This window comes from Onychomys torridus, chromosome 8 (assembly GCF_903995425.1).
Source record: "Onychomys torridus chromosome 8, mOncTor1.1, whole genome shotgun sequence".
NCBI classification, from domain to species: domain Eukaryota; kingdom Metazoa; phylum Chordata; class Mammalia; order Rodentia; family Cricetidae; genus Onychomys; species Onychomys torridus.
In genome coordinates this window covers 48,878,466-48,902,010 of record NC_050450.1, presented here as the reverse complement: position 1 = coordinate 48,902,010, position 23,545 = coordinate 48,878,466, and the positions used below count along the sequence as shown (strand labels likewise).

Below are 23,545 nucleotides of genomic sequence, written 5' to 3'. Positions count from 1 at the left end.
CGCAGAAGGAGGAAGTGGAGAGTCCCTGGACTCTCACCCTAGTCAACAGCGGAAAACAAACAGTTTTGTTAATAATTAAGCATTGAGCCCAAAGAGTGGTGTACACCAAGCAGTCCTTCACATGATTATAGACAGAAAGAAATCTCACCTCCTTCTGTAGCTAGTCTGTCATGACCCAACACATCCATAACATCCAAGAGAAAGTTAGTTCTGAAGCAAACTGCTTTAACAGCTCTGTCTGTCATATATTTTTGTTCCTTACTTTTTCCAGCAATTGGTGTGCCCATCTGTGTAAAGAAAAGGCCAAAAATATCAAGCGAAATATTGTACTCTAGCAGTGATTCTAACAATCTGGAGCCTGAGGACATAGTGACATCTTTTATTATTATTATTATTATTGTTATTATTATTATTATTATTTTAAGACAGGGTCCTACTATGTAGCCTCAGTGGTTCTAGAACTTACTGTGTAGACCAGCTGGCCTTGAACTCATAGAGATCTGCCTGCCTCTGCCTCCTGAGAGCTGGGACTAAAAGGTGTGTGTCACCATGTTCAGCCATGGTGACTTGTTTTGTTTTATTTTTCCAGACAGAGTGTCTCTGCTGTGTAGCCCTAGCTATTCTGGAACTCTTTAATGTAGACCAGGCTGGCCTCAAACTCAGAGATCTGCCTGCCCTTGCCTCTTGAGTGCTGAAATTATAGGTGTGCGCCACCACGTCCAGCCATAGTGACTTCTCCTTCTTCTTCTTCTTCTTCTTCTTCTTCTTCTTCTTCTTCTTCTTCTTCTTCTTCTTCTTCTTCTTCTTCTTCTTGGTTTTTCAAGACAGGGTTTCTCTGTGTAGCTTTGCACCTTTCCTGGAACTCACTTTGTAGACCAGGCTGGCCTCGAACTCACAGAGATCTGCCTGCCTCTGCCTCCCGAGTGCTGGGATTAAAGGCATGTGTCACCACCGCCCGGTGCCATAGTGACTTCTAATGCCCTAAACAGACAATTAAAACCTAAATGTCTAGCCGAGTGGTGTAATCTCAGCACTTGGGAGGCAGAGGCAGGTGGATCTCTGTGAGTTCGAGGCCAGCATGGTCTACAGAGCTAGTCCAGGACAGGCTCTAAAGCTACAGAGAAACCCTGTCTCGAATAAACAAAAACAAAAACCAAACCAAAACAAAAAACCTAATGTCTAATTTTCTCTGTCACCTCATTTAATAGCCAGTCTCAGGGAGGACTCAAGTTAGTGAGTTATGTTGAATCCTATTCAAATACGACACAATAATGGCCCAGGAAGTAAGGCCAGGTAACTTCTGTTAACTACTATAAAAGATCTAATTTACTCCTAATAGTGTGATTTTTCTCTGTCCACAGTGCCCTTTAAGAAACAAACAAAAAGTCAGGTGGTGATGGCACACACCTTGAATCCCAGCACTGGAGAGACAAAAGCAGGCAGATCCTTGTGAGTTCAAAGCCCGTCTGGTCTACTATGGAGTTTCAAGACAGCTAGGGCTCTGTTACAAAGAGAAACCTTGTATTAAAACAACAACAACAAAATCACCAAAGAAAACCCAAACGAACAAACAAAAAACCAAGAACCAAGGAACAAATAGACAGATGGTTTACTATAACTCTCTTCCCATGCTGTCTCTACTTCCCAAATACTGGGATTACAGGACTGGACCACCATTGCCAGTTTATGCAGTGTTGGGGATCCAACCCGGCTTCTTGAAAACTAGCACATGATCAACTGAGCTATAATTATCAACCCACAATGTCTATCTTTAGTAAACTTTTATATCATGGCCAGAGATGGCGTAACAGGTAAAGGCACTTGTCACTAAGCCTGACCACCTGAATTCAATTCCCAAAGTTGTCTCCTGATCTCCACATATGCATCCTGCCACACACCCCCAAACATATATTAACATAATGTTTAAAATGTTAATATCATTTCTGGCCTGATAAATACTTTATTCTCAGCACCTTGTGTATTGCAGTCACAACAACCTATGCTCGATTTGTTTGTTTGTTTTTTTCCAGAGCTCAGAACCGAACCCAGGGCCTTGTGCTTGATAGGCAAGCGCTCTACCACTGAGCTAAATCCCCCCTATGCTCAATTTTTACCTCTATCTAAAAGAAAAACAAACGTCCAAGGAGGTAGATTTTTCAGTTATTGTGTTTTTTTCTCCTTTATTTAGTGTATGGATGGTACACATGCATGCAGTGTCTGAGGAGGCCAGACGGGGTGTCTGATCCCCAGGATTGAAGTTACAGATGGTTGTAATCCACTACGCAGGTGATGAGTGTTAGGGTCCCAGAAAAGCCCCCCAAGAAAGACCATCAGCCAGGTATGCAATCAGCAAGAGCATTTATAATTTTTAACATGTTGGGGTGGCAAATAGTGACCCCAAAAGGAGGTCACAAGCTCCTTGTAAGCAGAGTTAGAGGAATTCCAGGGAGGAGCGGTTAATCTGGTGCTGATTGGTGGAGGAAAGATTAGTCCAGGGGCTGACTGGTGGGAGGATATAGTGGTTAGGGACCTTCCAGCTGCAGGGCAGGGAAAGCTATCGTTAGCTAGCAGAAGGCTGGGGGGCTCCTTAGGTCCCTTTCAAGAGCAGCCAGTGCTCTTAACTGCTGAGCCATCTCTCCAGCCCTGGATTTTTTGTTTTTTGAGCCTGGGTCTCACTTTAGAGACTGGCCTCAAACTTCCAATTATGCCCTAGCCTCCCAAATTTTGGGATTATAGACATGGATCACAACACCAGGGGTTGGTTTGTTTTTTTTTGGGACAGAGTTTTTCTGTGTAGCCCTGGCTGTCCTGCCTGGAACTCAGAGATCCTCCTACCTCTGCCTCCCAAGTACTGGTTACCACAACCACCTGGCTCAGGCTCACTTCCAATTTATCATCCTTCGGCTCCTGCCTCCTGAGGACTGGGATTACAGACATGCCCCACCAACCCTAGCTCTATTTCAAGTCTGTGGGAAAGATATTTCTATGCCATCAAACTGACAGAAAGCCTATCTAGCTGGGTTTATGTGTACTTCAAAGAATGGGAAGAATACAATAGCAAGTTTTCCCATAGGTAAATCCCCAGTGTCAAACACCGGAGGGAAGCTCTGGTTTCCACTGGGAAATTACACCTCTCCACCTTCTGTTTGTCCCAACAAGCTCCCTACTTGGTGTCCGCTCTGGGGAAGGGTGGGGCAGGATGAAGTATCCCTAAACCAAAGAGGCATTTGGGAAAATCCTGATTCCAAGTATGTGTGACTAATGAAAGTGACAGTGTCTTCTGGGACCACCTGTGAATCTCACCCCATTCTTACTGGGGTTTGTTTGTTTGTTTGATTTGCAAGCTTTTCTGAGTCAGATTTTATTTTTCGTTTTTGAGACAAAGTCTCACTATGTAGTCTGGAACTGTTATGTAGACCAGGCTGGCCTGGAACCTACAATAATCCCTTTGTCTCTGCCTCCTGCATGCTGGGAATCAAGGACTAAGTGACTATGTCTGGCCTTCTGGACTGTCACACTAGCCATATTTTATACACTTTGGAATTTGTTGGGCATCATGAGGGGTGTGAAATCCCAAGAATCAGAAGGCTAGACATCGCACTTCTGGGTGATAACGAGACTGAGAGGTGACTGCTACAGAGCAGAGGTGTGACTCTCAGCCCTTGTGGGTTTTGTTGTTGTTGTTGTTGTTGTTTGTTTTGTTTTGTTTTTTTGAGACAGGGATTCTCTGTGTAGCTTTTCGTCTTTCCTGGAACTCACTTGGTAGCCCTGGTTGGCCTCGAACTCACAGAGATCCGCCTGCCTCTGCCTCCCGAGTGCTGGGATTACAGGCGTGCGCCACCACCGCCCGGCGGGATTTTGTTTTTAATATTATTAAAAAAAAACTTTTTGTTAGGTTCTGGAGAGATGGCTCAGTAGTTAAGAGCACTTGCCGGGTGGTGGTGGCACACGCCTGTAATCCCAGCACTCGGGAGGCAGAGGCAGGCGGATCTCTGTGAGTTCAAGGCTGGCCTGGTCTACAGAGCTAGTCCAGGACAGGCTCCAAAGCTACAGAGAAACCCTGTTTTGAAAAACCAAAACCAAACAAACAAAAAACAACCCCCCCAAAAAACCCCCAAAATCTAGGGGTTGGGGATTTAGTTCGGTGGTAGAGTGCTTACCTAGTGAGCACAAGGCCCTGGGTTCGATCCTCAGCTCCACAAAAAAAAGAGCACTTATTCCCAGCACCTACGTGGTGGCTCATAACCATTCATAACTTCAGTGTTCTAGAGCATTCGACACCCTCTTTTGACCTCCATGCGCACCAGGCATGCACATGGTACACATACATATATGGAGACAAAACACTTATACACAGAAAATGAAATAAAAAATAATTGAGACAGGGTCTTTCTGTGTAGCCCTGGCTGTCCTGGAACTCACTTTGTAGACCAGGCTGTCTTTGAACTCACAGAGATCTGCCTGTCTCTGCCTCCTGAGTGCTGGGATTATAGGAATGTGCCTCCACCACTGCCAGATCTAAAAAATGTTTTTAAATCTTATTTTAATTTTGTTACCAAAGTATTTTTCGATTTTATGCATGTGGCATTATATATGTGTATATATATTTAAATATTTATTTTATCTATGTGTACAAGTGTTTGCCTGTGTGTGTATGTGTGCACCATGTGCATCAAATCCCCTGGAACTGAAGATATAAATGGTTGTGAGCTGTCCATGTGGGTGCTGGGAATTGAATTCAGGTCCTCTTCAAGAGCAACCAATACTTGTAACCACTGAGCCATCTCTCTTGCCTGGTGGCATTATATTTTGCTCCATTAGTTATTACTTACTTTTGTGTATGTGTAATGCAGATTGAATCCAGACCCTTGTATATGCTAAGGAAGCTTTCTAACCACTTAGCTACAAGTCCAGCCTTGTTTTAATTTTTGAGACAGCCAGCTGGCCTGAATCAAGGTATTCAGTCAGGTTGTCCCTTGTCTCAAGATCCCTGTGTCTAAGCCTACAGAGTTCTGGTAATGCCGTCATGCCTAACTCCAGCTGTGTTTTTGTGACAGGAACCAGGGCCCTAGCTATCATGCGTTCCTTTTAAAGTAGATTTATTTAAGCCAGGCATGGTGGCACATTCCTTTAACCCCTGAACTCTGGACGCAGATAACTTCGGACTGGAGTTACAGACAGTTGTAAAGTTGCTGGGAATTGAACCCGAGCTAGGCTTGATCCCCAACCCAACCCAGATCTTCTGGATGACACAAGCCTTCACTCCACAGCCAGATCTAAAGCCCCAAAGTCCTAGGTCCCAAGGTGAGGGACCGCCCGGTCCCCTCCTCCCTCCCGCCCCTCTGCAGCTGCAGCTGTCTTCCTCTTTCCGCCTTTGCCCTTCTCTGCGGCAGCGAATCGCGCCTGGGAGGCTGGGGGCGGGCTCTACTTGAATGCGCCCTTTGATTGGGCCGCCGAAGGGGCGGGGCGGGGCAGGGCTGTGCCAGGGAGAGCCTAGTGGAGCTCCGGCCTCCGCGCGCCAAGTTTGGGTTCCCGGGGACGCGGCGCGTCACGTGGTCTGTGGGCTGGTTCCCAGGGCACGTGTTGGGCTGTTGGGACTTGGCGGGTTATCCCAGACAGCGCGGTGTGGCTTTCCGGCAGGCGGTGGGACTCGGATCGTTCTTCGCGCGCTCTCCAGGAATCTCAGCGATCCACCTGCCTCTGCCTCCCTAGTGCTGGGATTAAAGGCGTGTGCCAGCACGCTGTCCCTAACCCCTTTCGTTAAGGCCGGAGGACCAGGCGTGTAAAGCCAGATCCCGCTACCAAGCGAATTGGAGGCCATCCTGGACCACAGATTGAGACCTTCTCACAAAAATACTCCTCCCTCCTAATACTAGGTATGTAATGTCTGATCCTTGCGGTTGTTTGTTTTTATGAGGTGGGGAAGTCTCAAGTAACACGTGCTAGCCTCGAACTTGCTGTGTAGCCAAGGATGATGACCTTGAACTATTTATTGTCCATCTCACCAGCGAGAGCTACCACTCCTGGTTTATGGGGTGCTGGGGATGGAACCCCTTGGTTTATACATATTAGTGAAGCTCCTGAGGTGTGTAGTTCTGTAATCACTACTTTTGATTCACTAGCACCCGCCTGTCTGCGGTGTGTTACCCTTATCTAGGAGATAGGTTGGGTTGTAACGTTCTTAGCCCAGGACTTCTATTTCAAGGTCTGGAAGTTAGAGGACCCTTGGTTAGCTGAAGCAAGCACACCTGTGTTTCCTTGACTCACGCAGTCGCTGGACTGGAAACACCAGTTTAGTTTCCCTATGGAATCCATTTTAAATTTCTTCCTTGAGGGAATGTCAAAGAGAGGTGAATAATTGTGTTACTCGGGGTTCTGGGAAGGACCGGAAGTAAACTGGAGCTCAGATTCTGACTCTTGTTGTATGACCTTAGGTAGACAAAGTAGTTTCACGGCCTTTGGGGTCCTCTATAAAGCAGAACACAAAAATCTACGTTGTGAGACAAGGAAGGCCACCCCTGCAGCTCCCACCTAGGGCTCAATTAAGTGCTACTTCTGATGACTGGGGCCAGAAAAGCCACTGCATGTGGGCCAGTCAATGGGCAGCAAGTGAATCTGTGGACCAGAGTGGGGACGCTGATGGTACCTAGACAAGGGTGGTAATACGGTCTTCCTGAGGAGAAAGGGACTGAATGCTCCTTGCCCAAGGATAAGAGGGCTGGCCCTCCAGAGAAGAGGAGGACTCCAAGTGGATCTTCGCTCTTGATGGTCAGGAGAGATCCCTTTCTAGCCTTCAGCAGTTAATGTTTAATCAAAATGCTGCCCTTTGGGATTCCAGGAGCAAAGTCCCAACCTGACTGGTGAGGATTGCGGTTCCAGTTTGCCAAGGGCCCAGAGAGGTGCCTGGATTACCTGGTGCCGATCTTGAGGGAAGAAGCTCACCCGGTACTTTGCATGTGTCGCTGAGGTCACTATAAACCTCTCCTTCCCGGGGCGCTGCTGTAGCTGCAGAAGCAAATTTGACTCTTAAGTGCTTTTCGAGTGTGGCTATATATATGTCTGATGATTCCATGCTGTGTTAAAATAACTACTCTGAAAGTCCTAACTAGGGGTTTTCTGTTTAAAGGTGATGGACACTTCCTTTGTTTACCTCGTCCGGAGAGAAGGAGCTCTAGTGTGTGGGACTATTTTTGCAGTTTGCCTCTTGGTTTTGTCTGTCTGGGAGTGTGCCCTCTTGGAGAGTAGGCTCTTTGCTCATGATTGGCTGCTTTCTGTCTGTGGGAGTGTCCTTTTCCATCAGGAGACCTCCTGTCCTAGGCACCTCTCACCCCAGTGCTCAATTCTTCACCTAATTGGCCTTCTGTATTCAGTATTTGTGTTGGTCTGTGGTCCTTCTCCACCAGAGGAAGCCCCATAAAGACAGGGCCCCCAGTCGGATTTGTTGACCACAGCACTAAAAAGTAGTAGTTGGTGGAAGGTTCTTAACTGCTTGTCCTGTAAATAAAGTTTACACAAATGAACAGAAAAGGAGGGGCCATGTGTAAAGGAAGAGCTGTGAATGCAGTGGGTTTGTTTTGCTCCCTCCCCACCCCCAAAACAGGGTTTCTGCATATCTTCGGCTGTTTTGAAACTCTTTGTAGACCAGGATAGCCCCCGCCTCTGCCTCCCAAGTGCTGGAATTAAAGGCATGTGCCACCATGTCCAGACTGAATGTAGTGTTCTGCATTTATTTTCTTTACGTGCATGACTGTTTTGCACAACACACACCTTGCTGTTCTATGCCTAGTCCATGTGGGGGACCAGCCCCCACTTTTACAACCAGGGGAGCAGGGAGAAGTGAGGAATATTTAGATAGAGATACCTAGACGACAAGAGGAAAGACAGAAACATAGGACAGCCTCAGGAGAGCCTGGGTCAAACCCCACCAGCCCCCTCTGTCTCTTCTAAAGGGCTGTTTATGGAAATGCCAAGAGGTGGAGCAAAAGACCTCCCCTAGCACAGCCAAGTGCAGACCCTTCCAAACACCTGGTGACATGCACATGGCCAGTCCATCCCCTCATACAGCCCTGCTGGGTAAAGCAAGCTCAGATCTCACTAGGAAACCTCTGTGGACCCCAACAAATCAGAGAGTTTCTTACAGCAGAACTCCATGTGTGCTTCCACGGAGTCTGAGAGAAATGTGTCCAGATGGAGTAGAGATTGCAGGACTTAATTATAAAATGCTTGCTGCATATAGTAGAGCATGCCCATAATCCAAGCACTTGGAAGAAAGAGAAGGAGTTCAAAGTCATTTCTAGCTACACGCTGAGTCTAAGGCCAACCTGGACCATGTGAGAAAAAAACTATAAAGTGCTGCTGTAGGGCATCTTGGAAGGAGTATCCCAGTTGCCTGTGTTCTCTGTTAGTTTGTGTGTCTACGCAGGAAAATCTGAGAATTTGCTAAGTCTGGAATGTGTATTGTTTCACAGGAACTTGCCAGTTCGCTGCCAGTGGGATTGGTTTACGTAAAGGGTCTGGTCGATCATTTGGACAGGTTGCTTTTCCCAGTGTAGCTGTGCTGGATACCGTGGGAGATTAGGGAAGACCATTGTTTAGCTGGCAGGGCTGGGTGTAGAACCACTAAGAAAGCCTTGGAAGGAGGAGGCTTTGGGGCAGAGAACTTTGGAATGAGGAGAATCAGATTGGACGTTCAGAAAGGAGCCCCAAGTGATTTGCAGGGGTTTATTTATGTTCCTGTTTATCAAAAAAGTGTATCAGCCACACAGAGGCGACTTGCTGGAGGTTGATGTTGGAATCCACAAGTACTTTCCCCTGGTTTTAGGCAACTCTGAACCAGTGCAATGGCAAAAATGGATGTCAGCCTGTGGTCCTCTCATGAGAAGATGTTGACACAGCCCCTCAAGGACAGTGACGCTGAGGTGAGATGGCTCCTTCACAGGCTTTTCCATTGGCGGTCTTGTTAGGATCACTGTGGGTTTTCTGTTGTTTTGTGGGGATTTTGTGTTATTTCATTTTGATTCTTGTGCTATTAGGGGTGGAACCCAGAGCCTCACACCTGTTAGGCAGATGTCCTACTACTGAACTACTGCATTCCTGTCCTCTAAATTGCTCGTTACAATCCTGGGTTGACTACTATGTACAGACAGCTTTGTAGAGTGATAGATTGAGGCTGATGTGTAGTGCGGCAGCAGAGCAGTTAATCTCCCAATTACATCTCTGGCACCACCAATAAAGGGGGCAGATGGAGGAGCTGTGGCTGATAGTCCTTTGGGGATAAATGTAGGTATTTCTGAGGTCAATGTTAGGTGCTCTAGGACATAGGAAGAACGCTGGCCTTTCTTCCTTTACATTGCACAGTTACAGATGTGCTCATAATGCCTAAAAGCAACTTGATTTATAATAGCTTTATTGATACATTACTCAGTTGTACAATTCAGTGGTTTTAGTACTCAATGGTAGTTGTGCTCTAATAAACCTATGTAAGTTGATAGGCCACGCTGCACTGAATCCACTTCTCACCTGTCACATCCAGGCTTGGCAGTGTGGAGCGGGATAGTTAGAGCGTTTCCCATCATGGGCTCACTGGGCACTGTGGCTTGCTGCCATTGCCCAGGATCAGGAGGGGAGATCAGAATCTCTCTAGCCTGGGAAAGAGACCTGTTCAAAGCTTGAAGTGGTTTCTACTCAGTGCTTTGCCTCTGAAGCTGAGAAATTGAATGTCCCGCAGCATCAATACTCAAAGTAGAGTGAAGAACATTTTTATACCCAGGAATCCATGAGCAGCTACCCCATTCTCCCTAAATTTCCCAACCCTGGGCAACCATTAGTGAAGCTTCTGTTTCTTTGTGTCTGTTAAAACATTTTTGGAATAAGGTTCTTGGAGAGAAGAACTTAGTAAAATGTAAGGACAGAATTAAAAGTTAGCTGGGGGTGGTGGTCATGCCTTTAATGCTGGCAGAAGGGCAAGTGGGTCACTGAATTAGAATCCAGCCTGGACTATATTCCAGGCCAGCCAAGACACATAGTGAGACCCTGTGTCGGTAAACAAACAAAAACAATAGAAATTAGGTATGATGCTAAATCACATTGCTCTCTGGCTCTCTGAGGGTGGCCCTGAGCCTCTGTTACCCCATCCGAGGATGACCCTGAGCCTCTGGTCACCCCATCTGAGGGTGACCCTGAGCCTCTGGTCACCCTATCTGAGGGTGACCCTGAGCCTCTGGTCACCCCATCTGAGGGTGACCCTGAGCCTCTGGTCACCCCATCCGAGGGTGGCCCTGAGCCTCTGTTACCCCATCCGAGGGTGACCCTGAGCCTCTGGTCACCCCATCCGAGGGTGACCCTGAGCCTCTGGTCACCCCATCCGAGGGTGACCCTGAGCCTCTGTTACCCCATCCGAGGGTGACCCTGAGCCTCTGGTCACCCCATCTGAGGGTGACCCTGAGCCTCTGTTACCCCATCTGAGGGTGGCCCTGAGCCTCTGTTACCCCATCTGAGGATGACCCTGAGCCTCTGGTCACCCTATCTGAGGGTGACCCTGAGCCTCTGTTACCCCATCTGAGGGTGACCCTGAGCCTTTGGTCACCCTATCCGAGGGTGGCCCTGAGCCTCTGTTACCCCATCTGAGGGTGACCCTGAGCCTCTGGTCACCCCATCCGAGGGTGACCCTGAGCCTCTGGTCACCCTATCTGAGGGTGACCCTGAGCCTCTGTTACCCCATCTGAGGGTGACCCTGAGCCTCTGTTACCCCATCTGAGGGTGACCCTGAGCCTCTGTTACCCCATCTGAGGGTGACCCTGAGCCTCTGTTACCCCATCTGAAGGTGACCCTGAGCCTCTGTTACCCCATCTGAGGGTGACCCTGAGCCTCTGGTCACCCCATCCGAGGGTGACCCTGAGCCTCTGTCACCCCATCCGAGGGTGACCCTGAGCCTCTGGTCACCCCATCCGAGGGTGACCCTGAGCCTCTGGTCACCCCATCCGAGGGTGACCCTGAGCCTCTGGTCACCCCATCCGAGGGTGACCCTGAGCCTCTGGTCACCCCATCCGAGGGTGACCCTGAGCCTCTGGTCACCCCATCCGAGGGTGACCCTGAGCCTCTGTCACCCCATCTGAGGATGACCCTGAGCCTCTGTCACCCCATCCGAGGGTGACCCTGAGCCTCTGGTCACCCTATCTGAGGGTGACCCTGAGCCTCTGGTCACCCCATCCGAGGGTGACCCTGAGCCTCTGTCACCCCATCTGAGGATGACCCTGAGCCTCTGTCACCCCACCTTCACTCCCAAGTGTTGAGACTAGAGACACGTGCCAGCAGTTCCTGTTCATTTTGTTAATTTATTTTTTGTTGCCTTTTTTCTAATTAAACTCTTGTACGGCCAAGGGTGACCTTGAAACTTCACATCCTGAGGACTGAGATTTCAGGCATGTGCCACCCTCCCCAACTATTCAGTGCTGGGGATCAAACCCAAGCAAGGGATTTTGAGTGCTAGATGAGCTGCCCTCCAGCCCCACGTCTGTTTTCCTCTGATAAGGTTTACAACATCATTAAAAAGGAGAGCCACCGGCAGAAGGTTGGACTAGAGCTGATTGCCTCAGAGAACTTTGCCAGCAGAGCTGTGTTGGAGGCCCTGGGGTCTTGCTTAAATAACAAATACTCCGAGGGGTATCCAGGCCAAAGGTGAGTTGAGTATTCTTCATTTTTTGTTTAGTTGGGGTTTTTATTGGTTTTTTGAGACAGGGTTTCTCTGTGGAGTTTTGGGCCTGCCCTGGATCTCACTGTATACCAGGCTGGCCTCGAACTCACAGAGATCCTCCTGCCTCTGCCTCCGGAGTGCTGGGATCCAAGTTGTGCGCCACCACCAACCCCCGGCCTCGTTGAGTGTTCTTAAAGTCCCGCTCTGACCATTTTGGTTTTATTTCTTGTTATGTGGTTCAGGCTGACCTTGAACTCACTGTCTAGCCCAGGCTGCCTCAGCCTTCCAAGTGCTGTGGCAGTTGTAATTACGGTGCCCGGCTTTCAACTAATGTGTATCTTTCAAACACCTGTAGCTTCCTAGCTGTCGGGTTGTCTTCCCTTCTTGCTCTCTGATGTAACTTCTCCAGTTCTCTGCTCGGGTGGGATTCTGTGACCTTCCTCACAGCAGTCCTACTTAACAGTCCCTTAATGTGCATTGGTGTTTTGTTTGCATGTGTGTCTATGTGAGGATGCCAGATCCCCTGGAACTGGACTTACAGACAGTTGTGAGCTGCCATGTGGATGCTGGAAATTGAACCCAGGTCCTCTGGAAGAGCAACCAGTGCTCTTAACCACTGAGCCATCTTTCCAGCCCCTCAACAGTCCCTTTATAAAACCTGCCTAGGATAGGCTGGCCTCGCCCCTCTGAGTTCAAGTCGTTGTAAGCAGGCTTGTCTATGAGAGATGTAGGAAAGGTCATTGTCCTGTGAGGAAGCTGCAGAGAGTGGCTTTTGCTCTGAGAATCTTTATGTCTGGGAAGTGAGAACCCTGTACTGCAGGCTCAGCCTCCCTTCTCTAAAATGCTTACAATCAGAAGTGTTTTTCATTAAAATATCTACTTGATTCTTTGGTGAAGCCTTCTATATCTGAAACTAGTGTTTCAAAGCTTGAAATTTTGGGTGTTCTGTTTTGCTTGCAAGCATGCACCACTATGCCTGAGCTTTTTTGTTGTGTTTGGTGGTGCTTGTTTGGAGTTCACTTTAGGACCTCATGCACACTAGGCAAGTCTACCACTGACTTAGACACTCACCACCTTGAAACCAGTTTGATTTGAATCTGAGAATCTCAGTGCATAGCATAGGCTGGCCTCGTGTTTCTAAGTTCAAACGGTTATCTATCTATCTATCTATTTATCTATCTATCTCACACCCATTATCAGACTGTCTGTCTGTCTGTCTGTCTGTCTATCTGTTACAGTCATTATCAGGCAAAGGCAATACAGAAGTTGACAGTGTTTTTTGCACATGTATGCATTCGTTTCAATGGAAACAGGAAGGAAAAAAAAAAAGGATCCTTCAAAGAATACAATGCACTCTGTCCTGAGATACCCTTGTTTCTTTTCCTTCCCCTTTTTTTCTTCCCGGGACAGGATCTTTGTATATAGCACCAGCTGGCCTGGAACCCCTCCTGCTTCTTCCTCCCAAGTGCTGGGATTGAAGGTGTGCACCACCAAATCTGGCCTAGCTACTAATGTTTCACTGGATCCTCACAGCAGCCTTAGAGCAGGACTCAGATCCCCCACCATACTCTGCCCACCCTTGGGCATCTTTGGCCTCTGCTAGGCACAGAGACTGGGCCCAAGGGGGATGTGGATCCTGCTTCTCTTCACAGGTATTATGGTGGGAATGAGTTCATTGATGAGCTGGAGACACTGTGTCAGAAGCGTGCATTGCAAGCCTATCATCTGGATCCTCAGTGCTGGGGAGTCAATGTCCAGCCTTATTCAGGTGATTGTTGCATCCACATAGACCCTGGGTAGCTCCTTAGGCCTAGCTAGCTCCATGGTGTTACAGCCATCAGGTCAAGTCCTACAAAAGGCTTCCATAAATAACAGAGACAAGCCAGGGAATATGTGTATCTATCTCCATTGGACTGACTTAGCTCTACACGCCCCTCCCAAGTAGCATTCTGCCCTGGAACTAGGACAAGGGTACATTCTAAGGGTCAGGAAAATCATGGTGACAGCCTGCCGAGAGATTGTCTAATAGCCAAGCTCCCAGGTGCCATTTTGTGTCTCATGGGTAGGAATATTCATAGCCTCTCTGTTCTCCCTGTTTCAGGCTCCCCTGCAAACTTTGCTGTGTATACTGCCCTGGTAGAGCCCCATGGGCGTATCATGGGCTTGGACCTGCCAGATGGAGGTCATTTGACTCATGGCTTCATGACAGACAAGAAGAAAGTCTCTGCTACATCTATCTTCTTTGAATCTATGCCTTATAAGGTAGGGGGGTGTGTGTCTCCTCAGTTCTTATGCGATAGCACCCATGGGGATAAGTAATTTCATTTGCACAGCACTGCCGCAGTTCCTCCTACTAGACCTCACTTCCTTGCCCCGAGGACACCCTCAGGCTCTTGGCACATTGCGCACAACATGGAAGGGGTGTTAAGGTTTGGGCCAAGGTCATGACATGATGGAAGCTATGACTGAGAAAGGATCAGATAGCCAGATCCCTAGCAACAGCTGCTGGCACAGGTCTGCCTTCACCAAGGTCAGCAAGTGCAAAGATGGCAATGTCCCCATCTCTTAACACCAATACTAGCAGCTTCACCATTAATAATAGCCATAGGCCTCTACAGCCCAATTAGAGCCAGCCCTTGCCTGCATATGGTTACAGCCCAGCCCTGCAGCCCTGCAGCCCACCACTACCCTATGTCACAGTCTTTTCTCAGCCGTTATTATGGCCATGTACCCACCAGTGGAATCTGTTACATTAGAGCGAGTGCCCACAGCAAATATGTGGGGGAGGGGGCAGGGGCGGTATGTGGGGTGTGTGTGTGTGTGTGTGTGTGTGTGTGTGTGTGTGTGTAGGGGGCAGTATGTGTTGTGTGCCTCTTCTTTTTCTGCATTATCAGATGAACCCAGAAAATGAATATAGGGGGTTGGGGATGTGGCTCAGGTGATAAAAGTACTTGCCTATTATGTGCAAAACCCTAGGTTCCAGCCCTAGCTCTGCAAGATGGTACTTTCACCTAATGTAATCCCAGCCCTTAGAAGGTGGATACAGTGGGTTCAAAAGTTCAAGACCACCGTGAGGTACATAAAGCCCTGTCTAAAGAAAGGGAAGGAGGAGCCGGGCGGTGGTGGCGCACGCCTGTAATCCCAGCACTTGGGAGGCAGAGGCAGGTGGATCTCTGTGAGTTCGAGGCCAGCCTGGTCTACAAAGCGAGTTCCAGGACAGGTGCAAAGCCACGCAGATACACCCTGTCTCGAAAAACCAAACCAAAAAAAGAAAGAAAGGAAGAAAGAAAGAAAGAAAGAAAGTGGAGAAAGAAAGAAAGAAAGAAAGAAAGAAAGAAAGAAAGAAAGAAAGAAAGAAAGTGGAGAAAGATAGGTTTGAGGCCTCCCCAGAGGTGGCAACACTTGCTCTCTGTCCTAAGACACGGGAGGCTAAGGCAGAAGGATCAAGAATTTTGAGGCCAGATGATGCTACATGAGTTTCAAGTCAGTGAGACCTTATGTTTAAAAAAATAAAGAAAATCCCAAGGACTTATATGTACCGTTATAATTTGTCTGTTTGACCAACAGCGGGAGCTGGAGATGTTGAGGAGCTGCAGAGGGCCTGGGTTCAGTTCCCCCCCACACCTACCTGGTGACTCACAACTATCTTTAACTCCAGTTCCAGGGGATCCAACACTTTCTGGCCTCCACTGGTACCAGGCATGCATATAGTGCACACACATACATGCAGGCAAAGCGCCCATACACATATAATAAATCCTAAAAACAACTAAGGGTGCCTGGATAGAAGAAGGAAACATGCATATTTTCTATTGTGTGGTAGTGTGTCCTTTCTGGTGACCTTCTTTTTGGATTATTTGGTATTTAATATGCTGTCTCTGGTTGTTTTCTGTTTGCTACCATGAAAAGGTGACAGTGAATCTTTCTACTCAACTATTAGATGCGATTTCTATTCTTTTAAGAAATTTGAGGGTTGGCAAGATAGCTAAGTAAGTAGATAAAAATGCTTGCTGCCAGGCCTGGTGACCTGAGTTCAAGGACCCACATGGTAAAATAAGAGAACCAACTCCCCTAAGTTTCTCTCTGACCTCCACATGTGCTCCATGGTACTCATGGGTGCACGTACACACACACACACACACACACACACACACACACACACACACACACACACACAAAATGCTGTCATCTTCATAGCATCCTATTTGCTGTAAAATCAGCCGAGTCTCAGTTGTAATAGCTATATGTGGGTGTGAGTGACTTTTGTGGACAGCTTGAGGATTTCTCGTCACAGATCCTTATTGGCCAGCCTAGAAACTAAATCTATCTACCTTCCTTCCTTCCTTTCTTCCTTCCTTCCTTCCTTCCTTCCTTCCTTCCTTCCTTCCTTCCTTCCTTCCTTCCTTCCTTTATTTAGGATAAAGTCTCTCTGTTATGTATGGCCCTAGCTGGCCTGGAACTTGTTTTATTGACCAGGCTGGCCTAGAGCTCAAGAGATCCACCTGCCTCTGCCTCCCGAGTGTAGGATTAAAGGCGGGTGCCCCCAGGCCCAGCTTGGAAACATGGGACAACAGTAACCAAGTCCTGTCTCTTTGGTCTTACTACACTAGAGCATACAAGCTGGTTTGTACTGTTAGGACAGAGAAAGAATTGTGGTAGGGAGTAACTGCAGGCGTTTTCTCTGTAACCTGTGATGCGTTGTTGGCCAGCTTCCTGCTGTCTAAATTTGCCATGAAGCCCGTTCCTCTGTTCCAATGCCAGTTTTTCTCCAGCACTGTACTTGTTGTGGCCCTTGACCATGATAGCGCCTGTGGTGGCCTGTCAGGTGTGGCCAGAATGAGCTGCTTGGGTCCAGGAGACACAGCTCTCCTCTGTCCACTTTCCTCAGACCATTTGTCTCTCACTTCAGCCCCTGCCCATCTCTCCTGGACTCTCATCAGCTACCCGGCGCAGGGCCAGGGGTTTCTTTCTCTGCAGTGACAGCAACCCTGACCTTCTATTACTGTTTCTGGTTCACACCTCACACCTGCTTCCATTCCCTCCTGAAAATGGAGACTCGCTCCCTCTCTCTGGTCTCCTACTTGGTGGCCTCTGTGCTACCCTGCCAGAAAGAAGCTCGCTAGCCTGTGAGTGCTCGGATGCTTCCAGGTGTGTGTCTTGGTTGTTGTTGGGTGTTTGTTTAAAGATTTATGTGTATGAGTATTTGCCTGTGTGTGCGCGAGCATATGCGCACGTGTATGTGTGTGTATGTGTCTCTGTGTGTGTGTGTGTACATATATAAAACATGTATGTGTATCTGGTGCCTGAAGAGGTCAGAAAAGGACGTCAGATTTCCTGGAACTGGTGTTACAGACAGTGGTGTGCATCTGTGTGGGTGCTGGGAGTTGAACCTGGGTCCTCTGCAAGAACAACAAGTGTTCCTAACTGCTGAGCCATTTCTCCAGCTCTTGTCTTTATTGATTAGCCAGTGTCTTACACTGTAACCAAGGCTGACTTTGAACTCTTGACAATCCTTCTGCCTTAGCCAGTAGCTGAGATTCTAGGCTTGGCTGTGCCTTTCTCATTTCCTGGGCTTTTTGTTCTATAACATGGTGTAATACCCAGGGCTGAGTCTCCCCTCTATCCTGAGGCCCCTGTGAGGACTCCCAAGTCTGTGTGATATTTGCCCTTTTATGCCCTTGTGCAAGCTGAATGCAGTGCCCTGCCTCAGGTCCTGGTCCCTGTCGTGGCAGGTTGAATGGGCTCAGGTAGGTGTGCAAGCAGCACTGTGTGGCCAGAGGAAGCAGCCAAGCCTGTGTCTTCCTGCTCCCACCAGGTGTACCCAGACACTGGCTACATCAACTATGACCAGCTGGAGGAGAACGCCAGCCTCTTTCACCCGAAGCTGATCATCGCAGGTGAGCTGCAAGTGGGACACAGCCTGGTTCCTGGCCAGGGCCTCTTCTGCCTCCTCCAGGGAAGGGTGGAAAGATATCCCATCCTCCAGCTCACTGTGCAGAGCTCGTGACTTGAGACCTATTCTGACTTGGACTGTAAAAAGCTATTCTTTGAGCCAGGCTGCCATCTTCATGAGGTCAGCTGTGCCTGCTGACAAGGGTCCATCTTTTTTTTTTTTTTTTTTTTGAGCTGAGGATCGAACCCAGGGCCTTGTGCTTGCTAGGAGCTAAATCCCCAACCCTAAGGGTCCATCTTGATTGGGTCTGTGGAAAGTTGACAGGAGGGAGCTAGAAGAGTTATTGAACCCTCACCCGAGTGTCAGGCCACGTCTCCCAGCCATCTGTGCCCTTCTGCCCTAAGTGTGAGTGGCCTCCATGAGGGGCTAGAGAATCTCGGCTGGGGAAGACTGGGAAGGGAGCTTTCTTTACACTGTTATGGAGAGGCCATCCATGCTGGTGAGGACTTCCAGGACAACTGCATCAGGGCCACCTACCCTTCTGTCACTATTCTCTCACCCATAAGTAAGCCCAATAAGCTCTGGTTTCCCATGGTGAGCTTGTACTTTGGTTTGTTATTGGGATCATGTGAGGGGAAGGTAGACCTTGTTTACATCCCTCTCAGACAAATTTTAACAGCTTGTCATCAATAGTGCGTAGTAGATCAGTGGTTGACGCCTGATTGTGTCTGGTCTCAAACTCAGAGATCTGCTGGCTTTCCAAGTGCCAGGATCGAAGTGCTGTGTGTCGTGTGTGTGTGTGTGTGTGTGTGTGTGTGTGTGTGTGTGTGTACCGCCACACTCAGCTCACAGATGGTTTTGAGGGCATACTGCACATCTGTCCTTAAAGATGGGGGGGAGCGGGGATCTCCTTGCAGAGCTGTCCATCAGAGGCTGGCTCACTGCCCTGGACATCTTTGACACTCCTCTGTCACCTCTGTGTCTCAGGCACCAGCTGCTACTCCCGGAACCTGGACTATGCACGTCTGCGAAAGATCGCAGACGATAACGGGGCATATCTCATGGCAGACATGGCACACATCAGTGGGCTGGTAGCAGCTGGTGTGGTGCCCTCCCCTTTTGAACACTGCCATGTGGTGACCACCACAACCCACAAAACCCTGAGAGGCTGCCGTGCTGGTATGATATTCTACAGAAAGGGTAAGTTCCCACATGCTGGGACAGGCAGAGGGTGGGTTAATATTTCCTGTGTGGAAGAAGAAACCGGGAAAACTCTGAAGATCAGGATTCTGTGCCCTGAAGGAAGCCCCAAGCCACAGTTCTGACCTGGATGTGTATGACAGGAAGGGGCTTAGGCAGTGTTCTGCTCACCTGACCCTCCCCATAGGAGGAAGGTTGGGGTATCCACAGGGCTCCAGAATGCAGCAATATTTTGATGAACTAGTATATTGGTCAAGAATGATTTTTTAAAATACTGTTATTGGTAGAGTACTCACATGCCACATGACAGAGGGCAACTTTTGGAAGTTAGTTCTCTCCTTCCATCGTGGGATCCGGGGATTGAACTCGGGGTTACAGGTTTGTACAGCGAGCACCTTTATCTGCTGAGACGCCTCGATGGCCCTCATAAAGACTGGTGTGGGCTGGGTGTGGTGGTACATACCTATAATCGCAGCTCTTAAGCTGAAGCGGGAGGGTCAGGAATTCGAAGCCAGCCTGAGACTTTGTCTCAGAAGGGGGGTGGGGGTAACAGTGAGACTAACACACTGACACGCAACAATAATTAAGCTATAAAACATGGATACAGGAGTGGTGTGGTGGTGCACATCTGTAATCCCAGCCCTTGGAAGGTGTAGGCAGGAGACAGCTGCAAATTTGGGGCAGCCTGGTTGTCATAGTTAAGTTCTAGGCCAGCCAGGACTAGGTAGTTCAGACTCACGCTTCATGCATAAAACATACAATAGCCTCTGTATGAGGTCCATCATTTTAGTAAGGTGTTTCTCTCCTATTACCTTACACCCCACCTCTGCATATGCTCCCCTTATTCTGGAGTTGCCACAGTGGTGAAAGTCCTGTCAACAGTTAGGTAGCCTTGGGGAAGCGAGAAACTAGCCCTCCAGTGTGTCTTGCCCTGGCAGGCTCTTCCTGCCTTAGCCCACCCTACCCTATTGAGGGCAAGCCCCAGTCAAGTGCCTCCTCAGTCTCCCCGTCCTCTGGCCCCTGAGGGCCTTTGTCAGCTTGCTTGGAGTGGTGTTGTTGGTTGCTTGTTGTTGGTGTTTGTTTGGAAACAGGGTCTCACTCTGTAGCACGAGCCTCCTGTCTCAGTCTCTCAAGTGATCAGATTATAGGTGAGGCACACGTTGGTAGCTGTTTTCCTTGCCAAGGAGACCTTTGGTGTGTCTGCTGTGTGCAGGGGGATTTGTTGGTCCTCAGCCAGTCAGAGTGGATCTGGCCTCTCTTGCTGCTGTGTCATCTTGGGCCACCATCAGCTTCTCTGAGCCTGGCTTCCCCATCTCTAGAGCAGAGAGTGCCTCAGTAGGGCTTATGCCTCTAGACTGTTTGGGGATTCAGTGACTTCTCCAACAGTCCTGTCTTACAAGAACATGTAGGTGTTACTGATACTGACCGTTGAGTAGGAATTATCTACACTATCTGCTTTTCCTCACCAAGAGTCATCTGAGCATTACTACCATCATACTGTCACTAGGTCACATTCCACACAAGCCAGTGACTGAGTTCAATCCCCAGAATCCACATCAAGACGCAAGTAAAGAACCAACTCTACAGTGGCCCTCTGACCTTTTCCATGGGACTTGCCATACACAGTACATGTGTGTCCACACACATATCATGCCCATACACAGTAATAGATTTGTGGGGTTTTTGTTTTTTATTTTTGAAACGTGGTTTCTGTGTAACAGCCCTGGCTGTCCTGGAACTTGCTCTGCAGAACAGGCTGACCTCAAACTCTGAGGTCCTCCTGCCTCTGCCTCTTGAGTGTTGGGATTAAAGGTGTGCACCTCACACCCTTGCTAGAGTTGTGGTTTTTTAATTAAGGTAAAAAGGGAGGAGGTGAGGGAGAGAGGGTCCGGGAACTTACATCTGAGTGTCCAGCCATTCATTTAAACCAGTTGCATGCAATTCTGCCCTAATAGCATGTGACCAGACTATATAGGCTGGTAAAGGATAGGGAAGGGCAATCTATCTAGTTAGCCATGGGAGAGTCGTCATCCAGACTGAGTGCAGACTCCTCTAGTGTTTCTGTCTTAAGATCGCCTGTGCTCTAAACTCATTAGTTTTCCAGAATATAAAAAAAGAAAAAAGGGGGCCAAGCATGGTGGCACACTCCTTTAATCCAGCACTTGGGGAGGTTCCAGTCAAGTTCCAGGCTGGCCAAAGCTGCAAAGCAAGACTGTCTCAAAAAGCAGGGTGGTGTACAACTGAAAACCAGCATGCAGCCATCGGCAGGGGCCCTTTGCTCTGGTATTGTAAACAGCTTCCTTGCACCCAGATCAGACTGAGGTGGGACTGCCTACACATATCAATTTGGCTGTGAGTCAAAGGAAACTGGTCCTGTTAACAGTCTCGTTTCTTTACCAGGTGTGCGCAGTGTGGATCCCAAGACTGGCAAAGAGATTCATTATGAGCTGGTAATCACTCATCAACTCTGCTGTGTTCCCAGGCCTCCAGGGGCCCCCACAACCATGCCATTGCTGGTAACATTACCAAGTCTACTGTAGAGCCCTTGGGTTGTACCCTAGCTGGCATAGCCCCATGGAGTCTATAACTCATCCTTGCCTGTCCTCCTCCAAAGGATGTTCCTGGACTTCCACACTGGAGAAGGAACTTGGGAGAAAATGTCGTACAGGAGGGGGGGAGGCAGTTAAAAGTGGTACAAGGTGAGGACAGGAGAGAAGTGGTCTGTTCACGCAGATGGCCATCCTTAGGCAGCACTCCTGCAGCAGGGAAGATACCTGAGAGATGAGTGCAGTTGGCAGTGAGGAGAAGTACGGCCCAGTTCTGCGGGACGGGCTGCTTTTCTTCCCCCACACACGTGGGGCTGTAGGCTCCCATTTTACGACCCCTGCACCTTGAGCCCTGGCTAGAGTAGTACCTCCTGGGTTCCATGGGAGCCCTCCAGGCTCTCCCCTCCTTTCCCCTCTATTTGGACACATGGCTTATAGATAACCTGTAACAGTCTCGATCACCTCACTGTCATTTTGGCAGAGATTGTGGCCCTTGCTGGTATTGAGGCACTTGGGACAAGGTGGGGTTTCTCAGGCAAGACATCAGTGTACACACTGATTTGAACAGCACGTGGGGCTGGAGGGATGGCTTAGCAGTTAGGTGAGTGGCTGCTCTCCCAGAGGACCTGGCTCAATTCCCAGCATCCACAGGGGGTTCACGGTCCAGGAACTCCAATACCCACTTCTGGTCTCGGCAGGCACCAGGCATGCAAGTGATGTGCTCACATACGCACGCACGCGCGCACGCGCGCACACACACACACACACACACACACACACACACACACACGCAAGCCAAATACCCATACACATAAAATTAAAAGAAAATTTAAAATGGTGACACATGCCTTAAACCCAGCATTGGAAGAGGAAGAGATCTCGGAGTTTGAAACTAGTTTGGCTAACACAGCTTATTGGTGGAGCACAGAGGATGCCTGAGTCGTGGGGCCATGGGATGTAGCAGGCCCTGGGCAGGTTTTCAGATTTCCCCACTGTGTTTGTATGCTTAGCTCTCATGGCTCCTGCTTACCGAAGATGCTGGGCTTGCTGGTTTCCACAAGCAGACAGGTGGCTCCATACCAGGACTTAAGTGCATTTTTGCGTGGTGCTCTGTTTCTCTCCCTTGTAGTCAAACAGCCCTCAGGAATAATTACATGGGTGTCAGTGCACCTAAGTGGTGAGGGGCAAACGGGGCCATCCCTTCTGGGAGTACAGCTCAGAATGCTGCATTACGTCACACAAGGCACTGACTGACTTTGTTCATCCAGAGATTCATTTCCATATATCAAGCATAAAAGGCGACTAAAAGCCATCCTGTGGCAATCAGATTACCACTGGGCTTTCATCCAAAGCAGTCCTGGGAGAGTGGCTTCAGTGACTTCTGCAAGGGTGGCAGGGTAATTATAGGGCTAAAACAATGAATATGGGGGTAGCACAATCACGGTCCTGAGTTCTATCCCTAGCACTGTAAAAGAACAGAAATGTGGCCAGGCGGTGGTGGCGCACACCTTTAATCCCAGCACTCGGGAGGCAGAGCCAGGAGGATCTCTGTGAGTTCGAGGCCAGCCTGGGCTACCAAGTGAATTCCAGGAAAGGCGCAAAGCTACACAGAGAAACCCTGTTTTGAAAAAAACAAAAAACAAAAAACCCAGAAATGTATAATTGGGCAGTGGGGGAGGGGTGTAATAACTCACAGACACTGGGTTCCTTGAAAGCAAGGACTGCTCCTGAGCCACCACTGTCTTTAAATCTGTCTCCTCCTCCAGGTGTTGCTGTGGCCCTGAAGCAAGCCATGACAACAGAATTCAAAATCTACCAGCTCCAGGTGGTGGCCAACTGCAGGGCTCTGTCCGAGGCCCTCACCGAGCTAGGCTACAAAGTAGTCACAGGTACACCGAATGCACACAGTGCTGGGCAGACCTTCTCTGGTGGGCGGCATGGTAAAGTCTTGCCTCCTGGTTCATCTGGTCTGGGTGGGGTGTGCCATCACTGCAGTGACTCCTGGCACCTCAGGTGGCTGAGCATACCCTTGGCTGCAGGTCTTATCCTTCTGTGTGCTGCCACGCGACACCCAGTACGGAGACTCTGCACGTTCTGAGAATAGCTGAGACTCACCTGAGAGATGGCAGGTTGTAGCTGTCACGCATTTGCAGGTGGCAGAGCCAGCATCCTTCCATTTGGTGACAGCTCACACCATCCACGAGGCCAGGGCAC

The 23,545-nt window shown here is 48.9% G+C and overlaps 1 protein-coding gene across 1 annotated transcript; it reads left to right on the top strand.

The window, feature by feature from the left end:
* The first annotated feature begins 5,561 nt into the window (after positions 1–5,561).
* Positions 5,562–23,178, top strand: LOC118590219 (serine hydroxymethyltransferase, cytosolic-like). The gene is made up of 9 exons (XM_036198108.1): positions 5,562–5,876; positions 8,822–8,918; positions 11,531–11,676; positions 13,345–13,460; positions 13,794–13,954; positions 17,508–17,589; positions 18,573–18,785; positions 21,186–21,301; positions 23,098–23,178. Exons 2-9 carry the CDS (start codon positions 8,841–8,843, stop codon positions 23,113–23,115), a joined length of 930 nt encoding a protein of 309 aa, XP_036054001.1. The 5' UTR covers positions 5,562–5,876; positions 8,822–8,840; the 3' UTR covers positions 23,116–23,178.
* The last annotated feature ends 367 nt before the right edge of the window (positions 23,179–23,545 follow it).